The 23,405-nt window shown below is 45.2% G+C and overlaps 1 protein-coding gene across 2 annotated transcripts in view; it reads right to left on the reverse strand.

Moving 5' to 3' along the window:
• COQ8A (coenzyme Q8A) overlaps window positions 1–23,405 on the reverse strand; it is a 366,784-nt gene that overhangs the window by 221,373 nt on the left and 122,006 nt on the right. For both annotated transcript variants that reach the window (XM_078649870.1, XM_078649871.1), the window contains exon 4: window positions 8,826–8,892. In XM_078649870.1, the coding sequence (XP_078505996.1) occupies window positions 8,826–8,892 (67 nt within the window). The remainder of the gene's footprint in view (window positions 1–8,825; window positions 8,893–23,405) is intronic.

Below are 23,405 nucleotides of genomic sequence, written 5' to 3' on the forward strand. Positions count from 1 at the left end.
AGACCACTCTATTCTTTTATGTGGTCCAAAAGGCTTGTCCATAGGTGGGACAGTCAAATTAGATTATTTCCTTTTTACATGGAAGATCTTTTTAGGTGATAATGCAACAATTTACCTCGCAAAAAAGCTCAGTAAGGTGGGAAATATTGCAAGCATAATTTCTTTCCCCCTTTTGTTTAATTTGTATTTGTGCCCTGTAGTGCACATATTACTAACATTTGGTATTAGGATATATTTTTATGCTGATGACGCCTGTTTTTTAAAAGATTAGCCTATCCTTTAGACTGACAGTTTGGATTGGATACAAATAAGTAGATTTCAATCAGCCATTTGATTTACATAAAAAATGCACTAACTAATTGGTTTTTAACTTAAAAGTAAAGTGACCATATATGCAGCAGTTACACTGGCTCCCAGCCCAAAAAGGGGTACAATTCAATGGAGCATGCCCTTATACAAATGAAATAATGAAACTGGCCCCACTTTCCATTCTTACAAAACAATCAAATGCAAATCTCCTCAAACTCCAAAATCAGATATCAAGTTTCAGCTCACTGTTTCCCAGCTCCGAGTTGAGTCTCCCAAGGACAACTAGGTTTTTTGTCCCAGAACATTTCTTCACACAGACATAACTCACTGGTCTTGCACACAGGCCTGCAAATCTAAATGAAGTGCATGTACGACCTCTTCTGCCAGCTGTCCCTGGTACCATGCAGAACAGGCTCACTTCCAGCATATGCTGTGGACTTTACCACAAATTCATGGCTTCTCGACAGCAAGTTCTAGCAGAGAACACCGGGTAACAGGTCAAGAGAACCGCCACTCCATAGAAGGCTACTTACTAGGCATTTATCCAAGGCTGAAAGCAGCCAAAAATCTTTTCATCACTCTTGGAAAAAAAAGAAATTACCATGAGATGGAAGTCACCCAGACCCACTGAGCGGAACAACGTAAAAAAATACATGGGGCATTGGGCAAATTTAGAATATAGGGCACTAACGTGGAAAGAACAGAAGATGGCATAAAAAAAATTGAAACAAAAATAAAAATCTCAGATCGCTGGGGAACCATTATGCAGGGATTAGTGGAAGCGGATAGGGATTACACCATGCCCCCTATACAAGGCTTTGGCGAACATTCCCAGAGTAGTCTGAGTACTCCATCAGGAGAAAGTGCCACAGCCCCAGATTTGACAGGAACATAAGCCTATGCAGGACCCACGCTCAGGATATCTTGCAGCCCGATAGTCACAGGATGAAATGCTCAAGCCTTTCACTTACGGATTCCGGGTTGGTGGTAGCAGCCCGGCGCCATTTACCGAGAGACTCTGCATCACGGCAGACTTGATTGCAATTGCGCACTTAACATTTTAACTGCATTTTAACCTTGCTATACTGTGTTTTAAACTGTCACTGTGTGCAAGCGGCGATTTAATTATAATTGCTTGCGGAATAGCTGGCGAGTGTTTCTATATCTGTTTGCGTGCAGGGCGGCTGATTTATAGCGCTACTCGCATTCTTACCTGAAACAGCGGCCCCTCTGCCTTGGTCCATCGCGGCTTTTGCCGATTGTGTGGAGGGCGGCTCACCTACCGCGGCCCCTAGTGCCGGTCTGGTGGTGGGAACGGGCGCCATATTGGGAGGAGCCAGAGAGCGCAGGGACCTGTGGCAGCGGTCCAGTCGCTCGAGGCTCCCTCCCATAAAACGTTAGGGAGTCCTCTCTCACTCGTGGATTCCGGGTTGGTGGTAGCAGCCCGGCGCCATTTACCGAGAGACTCTGCATCACGGCAGACTTGATTGCAATTGCGCACTTAACATTTTAACTGCATTTTAACCTTGCTATACTGTGTTTTAAACTGTCACTGTGTGCAAGCGGCGATTTAATTATAATTGCTTGCGGAATAGCTGGCGAGTGTTTCTATATCTGTTTGCGTGCAGGGCGGCTGATTTATAGCGCTACTCGCATTCTTACCTGAAACAGCGGCCCCTCTGCCTTGGTCCATCGCGGCTTTTGCCGATTGTGTGGAGGGCGGCTCACCTACCGCGGCCCCTAGTGCCGGTCTGGTGGTGGGAACGGGCGCCATATTGGGAGGAGCCAGAGAGCGCAGGGACCTGTGGCAGCGGTCCAGTCGCTCGAGGCTCCCTCCCATAAAACGTTAGGGAGTCCTCTCTCACTCGTGGATTCCGGGTTGGTGGTAGCAGCCCGGCGCCATTTACCGAGAGACTCTGCATCACGGCAGACTTGATTGCAATTGCGCACTTAACATTTTAACTGCATTTTAACCTTGCTATACTGTGTTTTAAACTGTCACTGTGTGCAAGCGGCGATTTAATTATAATTGCTTGCGGAATAGCTGGCGAGTGTTTCTATATCTGTTTGCGTGCAGGGCGGCTGATTTATAGCGCTACTCGCATTCTTACCTGAAACAGCGGCCCCTCTGCCTTGGTCCATCGCGGCTTTTGCCGATTGTGTGGAGGGCGGCTCACCTACCGCGGCCCCTAGTGCCGGTCTGGTGGTGGGAACGGGCGCCATATTGGGAGGAGCCAGAGAGCGCAGGGACCTGTGGCAGCGGTCCAGTCGCTCGAGGCTCCCTCACATAAAACGCAATGTGCTGGAGGGAGCGCAGCGGACGTGCGCAGCGGGCGCGACGGAGGCGCGCCGGAGTCGCGCTAGAGTCAAGCTCGTCTGCGCTCGTCCGCGAGCGTCCGGGGCTAGGGGCTAAGGACTCTGTCTGTCCTTTAATGTACACTTCCGCTGATTTACTAGCGCTGCGGCCTTCCATCATGATGTGCCCCCCCATTCCCCTTAACACGGTGAAACGGACATCTCGCCTAGGCATTGCCAATCCTATTACTTTAACTACGGACCCTGCCTCGAGTTACGCGGTTTCCGAAAGCTCTTCAGGTACTATTTGTAATTTTAAATGTGTTTATTTAAACACCCGCTCTATGACCAAACATCAGACAGACATCTTTTTGTTACTATCTGATACTAAACCGGATTTACTCCTGTTGAGCGAAACATGGCTTACACCGGATTCATTACCGGACATCCTAGCTGCCTTGCCTGCTGATTATTACATTATCTCTGTTTTACGACCGGGAGGTAAAATTGGCGGCGGGGTGGCCATTATCTCCAATAAGAAACATCAACTCAGACAACTTCCCTCCTTAGATATTCCTAATGTGGAGAATATTGTTGCTAAGCTGGACACTGTCAATGGGACACTCGTGGTGGTTCTACTATACCGCCCTCCCCAAATTATGACCACGTTTCCTGCTATTCTTGCGGAGCAACTGGCCATGCTAGCCACCAATAATTCTAAACTACTCCTGATTGGGGATTTAAATCTCTGGTTTGATAGTATACCATTAGACCCCCAAGCTGGTGAGACGAGGGACCTTCTGAGTGATCTGAATCTTATACAACATATACATACTCAGACCCATCAAAAGGGCCATAGTCTCGATCAACTTTGGTCATTGAATTTGACTATTAATGTTACTGATATTAAACCCTGCAGCTGGTCTGACCATTTTTTTATTAGTTTCTCATTTTGTGTTGCGAAAGCTCCTCAATTTAAGCTGAAGGCTACCAGTCTGACTCGGAAATGGTCCTCGTTGGACATGTCAGTTTTTTTAAATTTGTTAAAGTCTACTTTGCCAGAGCAGAGTTTAGATGTGGAGATAGCCGATTGTAGGCTTCAAGATTGGCTAACCTCAGCCATTAATGTCTGTGTTCCCCTCACTCGCTTTGACAACTCACGCGGCGCGGATGCGCATAAGTGGTTCACACCGGAGTTGAGAAAATTAAAACTTGAAGTGAGGCAGCAAGAGAGAACATGGCGTACCAACTACTGTCCCGAAGCAAGGATAGCATACTGTCTAGCTCGTAAAGCCTACCAAAAGACATTGCACACTCACAAAACTGCTTATTTCTCTTCTAAAATACTTAATGCGACTAACAAGTCGAAAGAAATTTTCAGGATTGTGAATGAGTTGTGCAATGATGAGAGAACTTCCCCCCCGGTTGTCCCCTCACAACTGCTCTGCAACTCATTGAACGACTATTTTAATGATAAAATAGTGTTGATCAAGGATACTCTATCCAAGCTGCCAGTTTGTGTCCCGATAGACGACACCTTTTTTAACCCTCTTACTTTGCATTCTTTTCCTTTAATCACTGATCAAACCTTTCAAGATTTGCTCACGAGAGTTAAATCAGGATCTCCTCAGGATGCCTGCCCTCCCCAAGTAATGAGAGAAATAGGTCGGGCACTCCCAAGTAGCCTGATTCCATTGCTTAATAACTCCCTTAAGTCAGGGAATGTTCCTAATAGCTTTAAACAGGCCTTACTGATCCCTTTAAAAAAGAAACCTGGTATTGATTCCTCAGACCTCTCTAACTACAGGCCAATATCGTTACTGCCCTATTTATCTAAAATATTGGAGGCGCACGTAACCAACTGCCTATCAAGTTTTGTGGAAGCCTCTGGCTATTTACAACCTAACCAGGCAGGGTTCCGGCCTGGTCACTCGACTGAGGCAGTGATACTGGCTGTTCAGAACACCTTAAGGTCTAACGCAGACAGGGACCTGCACCAGGCACTGGTGTTATTGGATCTGTCTGCTGCGTTCGACACGGTTGACTACAACATCTTGGTCAACCGTGTCGAACAGGCCGGCCTTCGGGACTTGGCCTTGGCTTGGCTCAAGTCCTTTATTTCAGGACGTACCCAATCGGTTCGACTGGGTTCTTTTACAGCCCCAAAAAAAATTTCTTTTTGTGGGGTTCCTCAAGGATCCTCCTTGTCTCCCTTATTATTTAATTTGTATATGCGGCCTTTGCTGTTCTCTTTACGAGAGTTTAAGGTTGATGTATATAATTATGCAGACGACCTGCAGTTGGTTTTTGTACTAAACTCTCACAATGCTGCTGAGGAATTCCGAGCAACTATGTCTCTTATCCAGAGGTGGATGTCCCTAAACCACCTCAAGTTAAACCCGGGAAAAACAGAGCTTATCTTACCTGGGAAGAGTGAGATCAGTTGGAGTCCCAGCTTTTGGCCGTCGGATATGGGCTCTCCCCCAAAAAAATCCCGCACGGTAAAAAGTTTGGGAGTGACTCTTAGCGAGGATCTCACCTTGGCAAGTCAAATCGGAACTGTGGTTTCCTCGGGGTTCTTTCAGCTGAGGAAGATTAAAAAAATCGCACATCTCCTCACAGGTTTGGCCTTAATTCAAACAGTTAGTGCCCTAGTCCTGTCTCATATTGATTTCTCAAATGGCCTCTACCTGGGGGCGCCTATCGGCCAACTCAAAAGACTGCAATACTTGCAAAATCAAGCTGCAAGACTTATTTGCAAAGTCCCTAAGTGGGAATCAATTAGACACGGACTAGAGATTTTGCACTGGCTGCCTGTGGAACAGAGAGCCACATTTAAGGTGGGCTGTATTGTGTTTAAGGCTCTGGAAGGTAAGGGTCCTATGTTCCTTAGATTGTTACTGCGCAAATACAAACCCTTGCGCAGTTTGAGATCCATCCACAAAGACCTTCTTGAGGTCCCTCGTTTCAAAAAGAAACGTCAGGGAGGTAGCAGTTTTCAATTTTTAGCCGCTTCATTGTGGAACTCCCTCCCTCTGACTCTGCGACATAGTAAGGATCTTCTTGCTTTCAGGAAGGCATTTAAAACTTTTCTTTTCTCTCAGGCTTATGGTAAACAGTGATTGTATTTCTTTTATGTACTGTTATGTTGACTCTCTCACCAGCGCCAAGAAGCCCCCGGGCGTATGTGCGCTTAATAAATAATAAATAACATAACATAACATAACTTACATATGTCATGGTACTTATAGAGCGCACTGTCGCCAGACGGTCACCTTGCGGTGTCGCCTATTCGGCTTCCTGGCGTTGATACTCATACCGCTGTGGAACCCCTCCTGGCTTTCCCTGTGAAGTGTCCACTCCTGGGCACCCCCAGGGTGAAGCCAGGCATCCTTAGCGCTGTTGGGGCCGGTGTGGAGGCTAAGCAAGCTATTGCCCAGAGTCGCAGCGTGGGACCCATGGTTAGAATAGGCACCGAGGCGAGAATTATCAGGTCCGAGGAAATTGAGCCCGAGACCCTGCCGAGGCGGGAATCGAACCCTGGTCCCTGGCCAGAACTCTGCATCAGGGTCTGCCGCACTAACCATTGAGCCACACTCCTCCACATATTACCCCAACAAAATGCACCAGATGTAGGCGCTATTCCTATCCCCACAACTACTAGGGGGAATAATGGCCACCCTGAAGACTGGTTGATGTACGCACAAACAGAAACAGACTCCCTTGGGGGGGCGGGGGGGGGGGGAGATTTGGTAGAGGGATGTTATTCATTCTTTGTATTCCAATGACAACAGATTAAGGGATTTCTCCTACGCTAATCAATACATGTTAATAGTCGTATCACATGTAGACACAAAGATAACTACACACTGTGCAAATGAAAACTGACTATTATGGTACAATGTTATGAAATGTTTGAAAGTCAAAATACAAAATATTTTAAAAATAAAATGTAGTAGAGGTATGAATGTGGATTGTTTCTGTTGCAATACAGACCCTCATTATGGCAATACTTTTGATGCTTAAGAGCCTAGGCATACTGGGATTATTAAAAATGCACTCCATACAATTTGTTGGCCATTTAGATTTCTTTTAATACTATTGTTACTATTGATTTCTGCAAATCATTTTATTTGATTTATTCTGCACTAAAATTTGCTTCCAAGCAATCTTTAAAAATAACAATTAAGATTTCTCATGTACCCATGTTTGTGGCAAAAGTTTGCCAGAATTCAAAAGAAATATGCCCAACAGTTTGACATTGTCGGGCGCCTAACAAACTTTATCTTCGGGTAAGCTGAGGGAGAAGCATGGGTCATAATGTGCGTGTTTCCTCAGCCCATAACTAGTAAGCTGGTTCATGCCAAATGTGCTTGCCAAATGAACTATCTACCAGGTTGCTTATAAAAACGTATTATGTATTAAAGGAGGGAGTGAACTAGGTTTTGGTAGAGAGCAGACTGGCCTTGGTTGCTGTCTGCAAGAAAGTAATGTATGTAATGGGCTTGCTCGAGGACAGACCTGATATTCATCAGGCAGGAAGGCAGGGTCTGTGCCCACGTAGCAGCACTGGTTTAAGGCATGATGATGCAGTATAGTATGTTAAGCAATTCGCATGTTGTGTGATAGGAGCACATTTCTTCGAGATGTTGAGATGGTCTGAAAAAAGTATCACAGTAACTGGTAACTATCATTATGTTTTGCAGATAGGTGATTCAGGCACTTTGTAGTTCATGAGGAACTAGGGACACAGTACCTACGTGACAACTTTGCTCTAAGGCCACTGATTTGTTGGGTTAACCTCTGGTTAAATGAGGAAATACCTCTTACACATCAGACTGTGAGAGATCTTGTATCTCAGGATAACTCCATGTGCATCCCCTGGCTAAAATACTTGAAAAACTGTTTTGCAAAGCTGGGGCGTTCAGATCTGTTTACTCGCCCCGGTGGGATTGTAAAGGGGGATGTAACAGCAATTAAAACTGCTTTTTGTAAGTATCAGTTGGCCGATAGAGAGAGTGTGGAACTGTTAAAGCCAAGTGTTAGGAAATATGCTATGTTAAAGACATGTGTTAGCATAGAACCCTACCTGGCAGGATCATTCAGTTCGCATGAAAAATTTCTGTTGTCTAGGTTTAGATTTAACATCTTTCATCACCTTTTAATTAGACCCAAGTCGGATACTTTTAGCAAATGTGCAGCTCCCTGTGGCTGCGACGGGAAGTCTCCACAGGATATGCTGCATTTTATGTTTTTATGTAGGTTTTATGAATATCCCCGCCGACGTTATCTTGTTGCCCTACTAAGAAAACTTGGTTTTAATCAAATCAGACCAGCTCTTATTTACCTACAGCTTCTGCATCAGGACAGTGTTCTGCAAATAATATCGTTTTTAAAATTAACCGTTAGAATGAGAACCTGTTTGGATCAATGACCCTATATACTTTTTCTGTCTAACTGCCAAATTCATTGGACTTCTTTTTAAATTACGCTTTTTGCACTTCATTAAGCACTGTCTGCACTTTATAACTATCCTGTATGTATACTGATATTGGGACAAAGGAAATTTGTATTGCATAATGACTTTATATATGGCAATAATGTGTGTAATGCTTTTTAACTGTTGTATATATGTACACTTTTATGGTTTGAAATATAACCGAAATAAAGTCTCTTGATTTGATACTTAGGCTGGCCAGTGCAATTATTGGAGCAACGAACAATGTCAATAAGCCAGAGAGAGTATTTTCAATGTCTTAGTCACATGGGCATAGCAGTATAGACATAAAATGTAAAATCAGGCACGATTACAGACTCCACTCGCATTCAACTTGCATCCAGATAGCAAAACTACAGGGAAAACCGATCTCATACGGTAGGACACAATAAACCATGCCTGTTAAACTAAAAGGTTGGGCAAGGGGTTGATGACTTACAGAAATGGACCATCGTGGCAGTAGGCATGCACTGTTTAAGTTACAGCCTGTCCTGTTTAAACCATATAGACAACTTATATCTATCACACTAAGGTAATATCAACAGTCCAATAACCACATAAAAGGAAGACAAATAGCAGATAAAAATGCGACAAATGTCCTAAAAAGCACGAGGTTTGTGCCAAGTGTCTATTCATACACAGGGAACACAATTGGTCTTTGTAAACAAACACAAATTGTTAACGAATATTGAAAGAAATAAGTGAGATATGCATAGAAAGTTACCTCCAAAATTAGCTAATCTTCCAATCCGAGTGACGGGCACCTTTCGCTCACGTGCTCTCTCACTAAGCTGCAAGAAAAATTAGAACAAGTGTTTGAAAGTTTCAACTAAATCAAGTTCAATCGTTTCATAAATGCTGTGTATATTCACTTCCATCAAATAAACCAGACCCTCCTATAAATGCACGTGCTCTTAAACATGGCAACATCTTCTATAACCGCCATTTGTAATTTTTTAAAAGGAGAAGTAGTTGTTACTTACCTTCAGTAATGCTATTTCTTGTGAATACTGTATCTAACCACAAATTCTTCACCTTTGGAATATCCCAGGTGCTAGACTGGATTGAGAAAATTCTCCCAGTCAAGCCTGCTGAGCATCAACAGGTGGTGCTACAAGGCTCTTCCCCAATTTCATACCACCCCATAAGTAACAGAGCAACGCCACTTACAGGCTCTCATTCTACGGACGTGGATCATTGTAAACAAACTGTAGTTTTTGAAATCTAATTTAAGACCTTATTACGCGGTGCAAATGTGCACTCCACAAATTGGAGAGGGAGGGCGGGCGGGCAGTGAGAAAGCCGCAGTTCAATTATCAATCAGAAGGAAAATGTTAATTACCCTACAGGCATCTGTTCGTGAAATGTAGCGCTGTAGATTCACATGCTCTGCATACTCCTGCCATCTAGAGTTGAGCTCACACATGTAAAACTTGTCTTTCTTCGAAGTCTTTCGAGTCATGAGGTATAGGGACTCCTCCCAAGACCGGCAATGCGCATGGTCATCAGCCCCAGTGTTAGATTGTTTTCCTGCCCAGCGGGTGAGGATGGATGGAGAAGGAATACAGAAGGAACAGAAGATGGCCAGGCGAGTGAATGTGAAAAGTAAAGCATCTGTAACAGCTGATGGCTTCAGGGGAGGTGGGTGGTCATATGTGAATCTACAGTACTACATGCCACAAACCGATGTAAACAGGGTAAGTAATATTTTCAGTTCGCAGCATGTGATCTGTAGATGCACATGATCTGAATACACTGTGAAGCAGTTCACCCCTAAGCAGCGAATATCCAGAAAAGTTGCAGAGGACTGAAAAAAGTGTAAGTAGTACACCATGGCTCACTTGAGATTGTTAACATTTTCGTGCATCCACACAGTAGTGTTTAGTAAACATGTGTGAAGTGAATCAGGTAGCAGCCTTATAAATGTCAGCTATAGGGATGTTGCCCCTAAAAGACCATGAAGACCGCTTTTTTGGGTGTAAAATGTGGCATAGGAGCAGCAGGGTCAGGTGTTTTGGCTTAGGAACAGCAGGTCTGAATGCACTGGACTAGCTAGTGAGCGGTTTAGTGTAGGCAACAAATAAGTTGCGTTTTAGGAAATTATTTCTTCCTATAGATGTAGTATAGGAGAACCCCTTTGATAAGTAAAGTGTGAAGGGCTTTCTCTGCCACAGAGTCCGAGTGTGGGAACAGCACAAGGAGTTTAATTGGCTGGACTAGGTAGAAAGGGGTGATTACCTTGGGCAGAAACTTTGGGTTAGCTCCAAGTACTACTCTGGCAGTGTAGGCCTTTTTTAAATAAAAAAACAAAAAGTGAGAGCTTGGGTGTCACATACACGCCTGGCACAAGTGATTGCAACTAGAAAAGCAACCTTCTAGCGCAGAACTGGGGTGCCGCGGGGGTACCGACTCTAGCGCAGTGGAGTAAGGATATGGACGCAGCAATGGTAGCTGAGAGGGCAGTATACCATAACAGAAGGTGCCCCAAAAAGTGGGAAAAAGTGTGGGGTGCATGGAATACGTACAGGGGAGAAATTTGTGATCCCCCATCAGGTTCAGAAGATAGTGACTCAGACTCAGAGGGAGATTGAGAACTCAGGAAGACGGAACAAGAATTGGGACTCAGGCGATTTGAAACATGTACCAATGGTGTGCATTTGTAAATGTGTAATATTAACTGTTGGTTTTAACCTATTGCAATGTGAGAAATGGAAATGCTCTATAATGTTTTTCTTCTGTTTGCGAAGTAAAATTAATAAAAAGGTTTTAAAAAAAGAAAAGCAACCTTCTATGAGAGAAACTGGAGAGGGCACTTGTAGAGCGGCTCAAAAGGGAGGCACGTGAGCCTAGTGAAATCACATTGAGAATATAGGTTGGGAGCAAGAACAGTCTTAATGATGGGGACTTTGAATAACGAAGAGTGCTCCCTGTTCTGTAGATATGGTGCCACTGCAGCCAAATGCAAACAAATGGAAGTGTAAACGAGACCAGAAAGTTGCAAGTGAAAAAGGTAGCAGACAATGTCTCGTACTGCTGGCTTGAGTGGATCTAGGAGTTTGGGAAGGCAGTAGTGGGCAAACCTTTTCCACTTTGCCACATATCAAGCTCGAGTAGTGGGATGGCAAGACTACAAGCATGGACATGCACACAACGGGCATACTGAGGTTGCCTAACTCCGAAGACCTCAGGAGCCAAATCACTAGGGTGAGCTACTTGAGATCGGGGTGCCCAACTGTGCCCTGGTGTTGAGTGAGAAGATTCGGCCAGACTACAGGCAGCTCAAGAAGGGTTCTGAACCAGGGTTGTATGGCCCACATGGGAGCCACCCGATGAGGGAGAGGGACATCTGCTGTAGCCCCCGGAACACGTATGGAAGAAGTGAGAGGCAGAAAAGCATAGGCAAATACCCCTGACCAGTTTACCCAAAGTGCATTGCCCGTGGACCATGGGTGTGGAAATCTTGAAGTAAATCTTGGGCAGTTGGCATTTTCAGCAGTTGCGAACAGATCTAATTGGGGAATCCCCAACGACAGAACTAGTACAGGGATCATGCCTTGGGATGGAGTTCCCACTGGACTTGTTGCCACATCCTGTTAAGCGAGCAAGTCTGCAAAGTCGCTGACTGCTCCCGGAAGGTACTTAGCTAGTAGATGTATTTTGTGATGGATCACCGAAAGCCAAATGTTCTGCACCAGCTCTGGAAGCAGACAAGAAAGCATGCACACTTGTTTCCAAATGAACGACATTTCAGCCATGTTCTCGGATTTGATCAGAACTGTTTTGCGATGGACATGCCAGAAAAAGCTTTGAAAGCCAGCTGGACTGCCAGTAGTTCCAGACAATTGCTGTGAAAGAAAGTATGTTGAGGGGGTATCCACATTCTTTGAATGGTCAAATCTTTGAAATGTGCCCTCCCTACCCCTGTGAGAGAGATGTCAGTGGCGATGGCCACTTGGGAAACCAGGTCTAGGAAGGGCCTGCCCTGCAACAGGTTGTTGTTATTCCACCACAACAGAGACCTTTGAGTGTTGGCCCAAATCAACACTAGATCCTCCAGCAGTCCCTCCGCTTGTGACCACTGTGCTGCTAAGCCCTCTTAAAGTGGATGCATGTGTAAGCAGGGGTGGGGAACGATGGTGATGCAGGAGGCCATCATGCAGAGGAGGCGCATTACTGTCCTGACTCTTAGCTGATGATCTGGCTGGAAAAGACGCTGCAGAAGCTGGAAAGCTTGAACCTATTCAGAACTGGGATACGCCTTCCCAGTGACTGTCTAGAATTGCCCCTTGGAAGGGCTGTATTTGAAGGGGTTGGAGGTGGGACTTGCCCGCATTGATTATGAACAAGAGATTGTGAAGATGATCTAGGGTGATGTGGGTGTGGGCCAAAAACTACTGTCAGCCTGCACACTTCATCAGCCAGTCGTCGAAGTATTGGAATATGTGGATGTCCCTCCTCCCGAGACGAGAGACTACCACTGCAAGGCATTTGGTAAAGAGACTGGGAGTTGTAGTTAACCTATAGCACAGAACCTTGAATTGAAAGTGCTGACCGTTTACCTGGATCCGGAGATAAGCCAGGTAGATCAGGGTGTGGAAATTGCCTTCATCAGGTCAATAGCAGTCATGAAGTCGCCTTGTTGCAACAGAGGAATGACATCCTGGAGAGCGATCAGTTGGAAGTGTTCTGACAGGATGCATTTGTTGAGCGGTCTGAGGTAAAGTATGGGCCTGAGGGACGCAGCTTTCTTGAGGATACAAAAGTACACCCGTTTACACATTGTTTCAGCAGAACAGTCTCTATGGTGCCTTTGTATAATAGCGCGTCCACCTCATCCTGTGGAAAGGGATTGTTTGCAGGGAGTGTGGGGAGTAGATTTGGGTGAGTGGAGCAGTGAGTTCCAGCCACTAACTCTGTTCAACAATGTACAGAACCCACTGGTCTGAGGTGGTGTTTTGCCTTTGTACCGGGAACTGCAGCAAGGGTTCCCCAACAAGTGTAATGTGGTCGGGGGGCAATGGAAAGGGAGTCACTGCTTGGAGAGAGCGGCTCCCTTTGCCTCAGCACCTCCTCCATTGTCGTCACCTTGGCACCACCACGTAAGTGAGTGACTAAGAAGCCACAGGGCAATGGGGACTAAAGAGCCTCCATTACCATGGCCATGTCCTTCTGGATTTTCTCCAGCAACTGATCAACTTGAGGCATGAAAAGGTGCTGCAGGTGTTCCATCAAGTTGATCAGATGCTGCTGGACTTGTGGCCCAAAGTGAGGGACACAGAGCCAGGCATGTCGGTGGAGGAGAATGCTAGAGTTAATACCCCTTCTGGTAGTGTCAGCTGTGTCCAGAGCACACCTAATGATAACGTTAGCGATTGTCTGGCCCTGCGGTATGAGCTCATAAGCTCCTTGCCTGTACTGATCCAGGAGTTATTGATCAGGGGTCCCATCTCATGATACTGAGCTTGGTTCTACCTCGAGATTAGACAGACAGAGTTGGTGATGCATTTATGTGTGGCAGATTAAGTGGTCACCTGTTTGCCCACTGCATCTATCTTTTTTACTTTTTCAGAGGGCCTTTTGTCTCCAGTACCCTGTGCATTTGCAGGCGGTATGGCCAATCAGATAATTTGATGGAGAGTTGTCCTCCGATATAAGGCCTCCCCTTCATACCAGACTTCTACCGGGTGTAACTACTCGGGCCTTAAGTACATTAAAGATATCCAGAGTTGATTTTAACATTTCCTTAAGCATGGGTAGGCACTGTGCTGAGTGCTATGTGTATGAGAGTGTTTCCATTAGGAAGTCATCCTCCTTTGAGGAGCAAGATGGCGACCGTGTGAGGACGGTCAACTGGGCCCTCCTCCCAGCTTGCGACGACCCGGACAGTGGACCTCTTAACCCCACTCCTTACTACAGGGATGCCCCTGAGATATGCGGCATCAGGCTGCCAGAGGTCACCTGATACGGGAGTACTGGGGCTACTGCAAAGGTCGAGCATTCTGCGTAAGTACTGTTTGGGTGGTTTCTCTCCCATGTGCTCGGAGGGGGGTAGGGGGGAGGAAAGGTTACAGAATCATTCCTGTAGCAGCGCTGGTCTGGATGACCCCTAAGGCAGCGTTGACAGTTAAGCCCTGTACAGCCAACAACAATGGAGAAGGGCCGGAGCGAGGGAAGCTCTGCCCGTGACTGAGCAAAGCATCTACTAATAAAAGGCTCGACGGGAGGGGCAGCTCAGCTAGCATGGGGCCCTCCTGGCACTTATGCAGGGACCACAGCACATTTCTTTAAAAAGGTTGGCTGGGCACCGGGTCGGACAGTGTTGGACAATACTGCCACTCCTTCGCTGCACAGCCAACCTTTGACTCCTTGGGAAACCTAGACACCCCGTTGTGGTTGATGGTGGAGCGGCTGACACGGTGAGTAATAAGGGGGGACACTAGTATCTCTTCAGCTGGTATTTCTGTAGCACAGTCCAATTTGCCCCCTCCGGAGCCACTAGGTGAAAAAGAAGGCCTACTATGCATGCTGATTGAAAGCAGCTCTGATGCAAGGGAAATACTATATGGTGAGATGACCCGGGAGTTAGAGGATAACTAGAGAAGCACGGGAGGACCCTGCAACTACGCACTGCAGGGCAATGTGGAGCCCCTAGCCACACTAGAGGTGTTAGCTAGCCCTACATCTGGTTGCGCTTTATCAGTTAAGACTGACAGGCACCAAAAAGCAGCATTAAATAAAGGCAATAGCAATGAGAACTACTCTAGGGCAGAAGCGGATACACCAGAACATTTTTTTCTCTCTCTCCGACCAGTCTGATTGGACAGAGGAGCATAAGGAATCCCTTGAGGAATGTCCTTGAAAGGGGTTGGAAGACAGCACTTCGAGGGTCACAAGTGGACCAAGTGAGGGAGGGGCTACCGCACTTGCTGAAGGGGCGAGGATCCTTGGCTTACTGCCAAGAAAATAATTCCGCAAAGCAAGTTTGGAGGGTCTGCCCGAGCAGGTGCAGACTGAAAAAGGGACTACTCTGCAAGACCTAATCTAGAGTGGAGCAGGCCATGCAGTAGGCAAAGGGAGCTTGGTACACTCCAACACTGCCTCCCTGGAGGCTATATACCAAGGAATTATGGCTCATCCACAAGAGACCTGAGCAGATAGCTGCAAGGCGCTGACTGCCAACAGAAAACTTCAAGGCAGAATGCGGAAAGTGGCTAAACTAAAGCATGCTCTGAATTCTCGGAAAGGATGGTTGAGGTGGAAAACAAGGAGGTTACCCTTGAAAAATGATGCATTAGCCAAGAAGAAAGTTACCGAAGATCATGAGACATGATTAGTTGACACCCAGTGGAAGTTACAAGAATTTCAGAACAGGCTAAGGTGCAACAATCTTAGGGTGCTGGGTGTGGCTGAAGGTGCAGACGGTGCGGGTGCCCTGAAATACATAAATGGGCTATATAAGAATGCTGTTCCATAGCTAGCTCATTGGAACTCTGATTTGGAATTTCAAAGTGGGCACAGACATCCGATTAAACAACTTCAGCGTCATCTGCAGGTGGGGAAAGCCAAGGGCAATTCTGGCATACTTTGGCAACTTCCTACTTCAAGATGCTGTTTTTAACTTGGCTCACCCAGATCAGAAACACACTGTGGCTGGATGGAATTTTTTTGTGAGGCTGGACTTCTGCCATGCCACTGTGGAGAGGCGATGACAGTTGAGGCAGATGATACAACATTTTCAAGGTTCAAGTCTTTCTGATGAACCTTGTTAGATTAAAAGTTATCATAAAAGAAGCTGTTGACGGATCTGGTGTTTGAGCTGCTTGGCTGTACTAAAAAGGGTCTAACATCTAGGGGTGTAGCTATTCTTGCTAACAAGACTAGCTGCTCGGTTACACGGAGCTCTACAGACAAACTTGGGAGATGGGTTATCTTGGAGTGCCAAGTGGAATAAGGAAAATTTACTCTGTGCTCGGTGTACAGATCTAACTTACAGAAGACTGATGTTTTTGATCATTAATCATTTGGATCTGGAGTGTGCGCCCTCGCCCAGGCCCTATCGCAAGTGGAGAATTCAACATACATTGAGGAGTGATGGGGAAGTCACAGAGACCTAACCCATACTCAGGCAGGAAACCTCTGGTTTTTAAAGCACTCGATTGGTTGATAAGACCATGGGCTGATTGATGCTTGGAATAAATAAAAAGCCCCTGACCCCAGGTAAACAATCTTTTTCTTTCCTCATCATAAGTTAGTTCACCTCAATTATTTTCTAGTCTCAGCTGCGCCTGGTGGGCAGGTGGGAATTGAGAGATATCCTAGGATCTTATTGGTTCATAATGCATTGGTGCTTGAACTTGAGGTTATGGGGTTAGCCAAGGAGGATAGGTCGCAACTGGACTATATACAAAAGAAATTTCTCCCGCTCCCAGTTAGCTTTGCTGCGTTCTGGAGTACTGTAAAGGGGCTCGGGTTGAAAACAGAAGACCGAGCCGCTTTGGAATCTTGGATTACTCCTGAGGAGTTAATGGGGGCGGTTCAGTCACTGGCCTCGGGGAAAGCTGCAAGGCCAGATAAGCTACCCCTGGAGTTGAACAAAACATTTTATTCAGAACTTGGACAAGAGATGATTTTGACCTTTCTGAATGTGCAGAGGGAGTGGGAGATTCCTACTTTTCCGGAATCAACTAATATTATTGTAGTTAGGAAGAAAGGTAAGCCTCACTTAAACCCAGGGTCATATAGGTCAATTTCCAGAATTACATCAGTGATGTTATAACCTACGCTAAGGTTCTTGCAAACCACTTGGGTAAGGTTATATATAGATACTTTGGTTTCACCCCGCCACCATGACATCATCCGGGTCAGGGCACGGTTGATCAGGTTAGGAGGGTTATTACTCTATTTGATGTGGCCGAGGCATCGAGAACGCATATGGGCTCAGTGCTATTAGACTCAGAGAACGCCTTTGACCGGGTTTCTTGCAGATACTTGTGGACGGTCTTGAATTGGAAGGGCTTTGGCCCAGGATTTATAAAAGCTATCAGGGCCTTATATCGGGCTCCTAATGTAAGATTGCAGATTTGGGAATATAATATGATAGAATTTTAATCACTAGAGGGACAGGACAAGGGTACACATGCTCGCACTGGTTATTCTTACTGTATATTGATCCCTTTATTTCATTATTGTAAATAGTCTGGAATAAGGCTGGTAGTAGTAAACCAGGTTGAGTAATGTGCTTGCTTATTACAGAGGACAACATCACTGTGGTAACAACAGATCCACAGAAGGTCTTAAAAGAAATTTCAAGTGACGCTAAGAAGTTTGGGGCACTGGCAGGTTACCTCTTGAATGAGGGTAAGACACTGATCTTTTGCACCGCAGGAATAGCCTTTCGTGACCAGCGGGTGGTTGAGGACGCAACCTATATGGGGGTTAGGATAACTTTAACATTAGATCACTTATTGGAAGTGAATCTAACACCCCTGCTGCATAAGATTAAACTGGAGTTTAGCAGGATCAACCAACTGCATCTCTCGCTGATAGGGAGATGCATGGATTAAAGATTTCAGTTTTACCAAAGGAATTATATGTGTTTAGGGTTGTTAATTTGGAAATTAACTAGCAATGGCTTACTAAACCTGAGGGGTATATGTTTTTTTTTATGGCAAGTTAAGAAGCCAAAAAGAGAATCTAAGTGTATAATTCTTCCTAAGTGACGGGAGTGGGATGTGGATGGGCAGTTCTAGTTCCTCAGCTCACATTTTACTAATGGTCCTGCGTGTTACTGCATATGGGGTTTTTGATCATGGGCAGGACATCTGATTTAAGTTATTCCGAAGCACCAACGATATAATAATTAACACTGGGCGCTGAGGCGAAAGGCTGTTTTTTTAAAGAAAACTTAACATAGCTACTATAAAATGACCTGCTTTAAGATTGGGAAGGGGGGTATAGGATATGCCGGCAAGTGGTGAGGAGATCTTGAAAAGCCAAATATAACTCTCCCGCCTTGCCCTCTATATCTTACGATAACTTTGGCATGAGATAGGCTCAGAATGGTGTTACTATGCTGTGACTTTTATGAGGATGGGCAACTGTACTCATTTGGTGAGATGGAGGAAATTTATGGATTGCCTCGAGAATATTTTTTCAAAAATCTGTAGGTCATGGATTGTTTTTGGCAAATTGGGTAGGAATCATAACGACAAGCATGATCCCAATGATAGAAGCTAGACAGAATTGAGCCAGGATTGGGCAGATTTACAATTTACTTATACAAGCATTACCTGATGATTTGAGGCTCAGAATCAGAAATATAAATGGGAAGAAAGTCTTGGGATAGATGCATTGATAGAGCAGCATAAGTCAGTGGAGAATGGCTGTGGGGTGCTCTTGACGGCTGGGCTAATGAGCCAGCATTTCAAGACTGTGTTAGATCTATACTATACTCCTGCTAAGCTATATAGATGGGATAGGAACGTCATTGATGTGGGGTGGAGCAGGCAGAAAGCACGCATATGTGCCAGCGCGAATTCCCTTTTTAAGGAAAATCGGGGCCTTTGTCAGCATGATTTCAAAGGAGGAGATTCAAATTACCCTTCAGATCATGTGGTTAGGGGTTGCAGAAGGCATCAGATGCTCTAATAGAGAATACTTTTTGATATTTGAGGCTATGGGGGTGGCACACATATATAACATCCAATTGGCTAAGCCCAAACCCTCAAACTTTCTTTGAATGGAGGTCTCGGCTTTTAGCAATGTACACCATGGAGAATAGTCTATATGAATGTGAAGGTCAAAAGACGCAGAGGCATGGGGGAATGATTTGGTCCCCACATAACTAACTAGATGCAGAGCATTAGTTATGGATGTAATTCTGGAGCAGAGGGTACTCTATTGTCCTCTTAACCCTCCATCGGGGGAACTGGCGTTATCTCAGCCTCGTACTCCTCAGATTATGAGAGCAGAATTCCCGAGGGAAATAACAATTGTTGCTCCAATTCTGTTGCAGTGTGGGGTTCCAATTAGTTAGTGGGTAACTATGGGTTACCTCCTATGATCAGCTGTGACTTTTTTCTCATGTTTGGTATACATGTGGTATACAGCGTTCATTTATTTTGTCTGACGGCGCAGTCTAAGATTATGCATTTGCACTTTATGCTGGCTGCAATCTACAATGGCACAGAAGGGGGCTACCATGGCTGGTGTATCTTATGAAACTGAAGCTTATATGTTGTGCCACTACTGTTCTTTTTTTTTAGGAATCTTTAAGTTTTGCATCTTTTATCTATGTATAGCTGCTTACCACTTATTTTGTGAAACCTGCAACATGTGAAGTGATTACACACTTGCACTATGTGCCTCATGATCATGACTTTTATAAACGTTTACCATTACACCTGTGCTATTTGTAGGAATGACTGATGCTTTAGCCTGGTATGTATATCTTTTAAAACTGCTCAATCTTGGTAATGCATGTGCACTTTACACTCCTTCCACTTTTGTTTGGTAATGTAATTCCATATTTCAGTTGGCTTCCCATGATTATCATCATATGGGTTTTTCTGGTGAAATTGTACTGCTGGTTCGCTAAATGTTGACATAGTGGTCAATACTTTATGCGATACTTAAAGGGGGGAATGATTTGATTTTGATGGGTTCGAATACATATACAATGGAATACAAATGCAGATGTTTTATTGCAAATATACCTGCAGCGCATGTTTAATGAACTATGGTGTATAATACCTGCTAAAAAATGTACGATTAAGAAAAAAGAAGTGATCCTCCTCTGTGGTGGAAGGCAGGTCCACCTTGTGAAAGGTGGAATCCTAGAGAATGACCTCATGATATGAGGGGGTATCATCTGATGGAGAAGGCTTGGTTGGGGAGACGTCGGGGTCATTATCCCCTGCGGCTACAACACCATAATCATCCCATGGATCATCCTGGGGCTCCAGGTCATATAGGGCATTATATGGATCTGGGGGAACTATCCTACCCATAGGACAAATGTGGGTATCCTTCTGGCAAGGATGAAAGACTTAGCCTATGTGGTGGAGGAGGAGTAGAGACGTTAGCTGGAAGGGTGGGTAGTCTGATTGGGAAGGGGGAGGAATTGAGCAAAGCAAGGGTATAGGGCTAGCATCCTTGTCTCAGTGCTTCTTCGCCTTGGGAGGTAGAGGCTCCAGTGCAAGCTGCTCCTCGAAGTAGGCTTCCTTTTGCGAAGAGTTTCCTCCATCTTCGGTGGCACTTTGGCAGAAATCTTGCCTGTTTGTGGGTGAATGAATATTCTCTTCTGTCTTCCTCCTCCTGAAGGTGCTGCAGAATGGGGCATCAGAATACTCAGAGTATGCTGAGGGATGTGCCTTTAATGGAGTGGGCGCTGACAGCTATTTGAATGACGGAGCTGGTTTGTGAGTGTCGAATCTTGCTTCGGCTCCGAAGAGCCCATCATCTACACCGGTGCAGAGGGCACAGCCGGCACCAAGGAAGGCTGTGACTTATGCTGCGGTTTCAGCGTAGTGATCTTAGTTGGTCCCTAGACTTATGTGGGTGCCGCCCATTGTTGGGATGCAGTGGAAGTCCGGAAGACTGCCGAGCTATTACTGGACTCAAAGTACAACTCCATTAGGGGGCGGTGTTCGACCAGTAGTTTTTAGTAGTAGGACGCAGTACTCGCTGTCAACATCTTTAACAATAGAGCCGATGCCCATGTGCATTATCAATCATAGGAGGAGTTACTTTAGGTTGTGACTCGAAAGGCTCGAAGAACAACAAGTTGTGCACGTCTGAGCCCAACGCTAGATGGCAGGAGTATGCAGATCATGTGTATCTGCAGTTACATATGCTGCAAACAGAGAGTTACTGATAGTAGGTAACTTGTTCTTCTGATGGTTACTTCCAACAACAGATTTGCCACCTTTAGAAGAGATACCATAGCTTTTCCTCCCAAACGGAGGTCGGTGTGAGCAGTGGACTCAAACCTAGAAGCCTTGCAGGTCCTTGCACTGTGGCCCTGGCTGTCAAAGCAGTATGCTTTGTGAATGTATGCACTGATGACTATGTCGCCAACAAGGATATGTCCAAGACAGGCTTTCTGCCAGTGCAGATGCTGCAGCTACGGCCCTGGTAGAATGGGCCCACAGACCCTTGGGGCTCTTTTCTGGCAAAAAAAATAACATTTCTACACAAAGGACTATCCATTGCAACAGAAACCACTGCTTTACCGCTCTGCTCTCCTTGGTCCCAACAAGACCAATAAAGAGGTGGTCGTCCGTACTTTAGTCTTTTGAATGGTTAATATAAAAGCTCACTTATTTAGGGTAAAGTGGATGAACCTTCTATACTTTCAAGGGGTGCGGAGGATTGTAGAATGGGCAACAGTACTTTTGGTCCACAGCACCAATTGTGTGGAAAGGAAGTGGTGTAAGAAAGTTGCACTGACAGCCACTGCAGTTGACTCGTGCGACACACAGAAGTGTTCGCAATGAGAAAAGCAGGAAGCTGTAGGGAACAGTCGTGCATCAGCTCAAATGATGTGCACATGAAAAATGTGAAGACCACACCGAGTTCCCGTTGTGGCATGACAAAAGGTTTTGGAGGAAACAAGCGAGTCATACATGTCAGAAAGCTAATCACAACAGTTGACTTGAAAAGAAAAGGCTGATCTGGCATACAAAGTCGAGATGGCTAACATGCAACCTTCAGCTGTGGACACTAAGAGCATGCTAAGCCTAAAACAAAAAAACACTTCCGAAAGTTAGACCTGCAGAGCATCATGATGATGGGTCCAACACCACAAACATCTCCCAGCATCTTGAATAAATGGATTTCACTGAAGGACAACTGACTTCAATGATGAGAACCACTATCTCAAAGAAGCAAATCAAAGGAACTCAGCCTAACTATTTAATCTCCATGCATGGGGATGTAGGTTGCAGAGATTACGGTGTAGAACACTCCACTGTTGCAGAAACAGGAGGCCGTTCAGAAGAGATTGCCAGACCGGAGGACAGATGATCAGGCTGAAACAATCGGAGTATCACATCGTCCAGTCCCAATCCAGGGCTATCAAAATGACTAGCTAGGTCTGCCCAGATTTTCATTAGAACATGAAGCGAAATAGGTAAGGTCGGAATGTGTAAGGCACCTGTGTCTAATTGCAGATGGAATGCATCTCCCAGATGCTCTCGGCAAGGAAAAAGCAGCACACAGTGGCAGCTGGTGACTTTTCAAAGTAGTGGAACAACCAAAAAATAATTCCTATGCTGCAATTTAGAAATGTTCTCAGGTATACACTGTTTTCAGGTACACTAAACCAATTTCCTAAGAAAGAAACACTGGATTGTTTTGGGTTAGGAAAAAATACCCCCCAACATATCACTCGCAGCTATTCATTAGGTTTAGTATATCCTCATTTACGTACTATAGTATGTCGGTGTAAAAATTGCACAACCAATTTAAAAATCAACGTGCAAAGAGAAAGAAAAGTAACTGTCACCACCAGTGAAAGGCATTTGAAGCAAAGAAATTCAGTGAGAAGCGGTAATGTGCACGCAGTATCAACTAGAAAATTAATTTTCCAATATGTTTTCTTGATATAAAACCCCTGTCCGCAAAGAAATTATTTAGGGATGGCGGGGGGTGGAGGGGGTAATGGATTCAGTCTCTAAGCAAGGCTTTTACCCCCCCACTGCATTCATGTCAGTGTTTCAAGGCTCAGGACAGACCATAATTTGCACATGCTCTTACAGAGGTCCTGGTTCCTTGAACATAAGTGTTGATGCGTTACTCAGTACAGTGACGTGGTGTTCTGATATACTGAAGATGTAGGTGTGTCTTGGTTAGACTTTTCTGCTTCTTTATTTGGAGTAGCCCAGGTAGGTAGCTGCAAGGCGTGAGGGCACTTGCTTTTGTTGTAGGCCGGCCGAACACACAGTAGCAAGGCACCGAAGCACAAACTCAGCGGCCAAGGTGGGGACTAGAACACAACAAAAAGATAAGCCGGACAGTCTCCTTGCATTTTCATCTTACTCCATGTGGGGTGAAGTGGGACAGCATCTTCAACTGAAGGCATATACTCCTGGCAGCGAGTCTCTGCAGACATTTGGACAATCTGAGGGGTATACAACTTTGGGGCAAATTTGATTTTGCAAGTAAATAAAACTAGCAAGAACATTTTTTTTAAATGAGGGGAAAATAGACTATTGGTGAATTTAGTGAAGAGTGCACCATATCTTGCAGGTTTTAAACATTTGCAGCTCTTACTGTGGTGTGCAAATTATACTGTGCCATTATA

The sequence above is a fragment of the Lissotriton helveticus genome, chromosome 6 (assembly GCF_964261635.1).
Source record: "Lissotriton helveticus chromosome 6, aLisHel1.1, whole genome shotgun sequence".
Classification (NCBI taxonomy): Eukaryota; Metazoa; Chordata; class Amphibia; order Caudata; family Salamandridae; genus Lissotriton; species Lissotriton helveticus.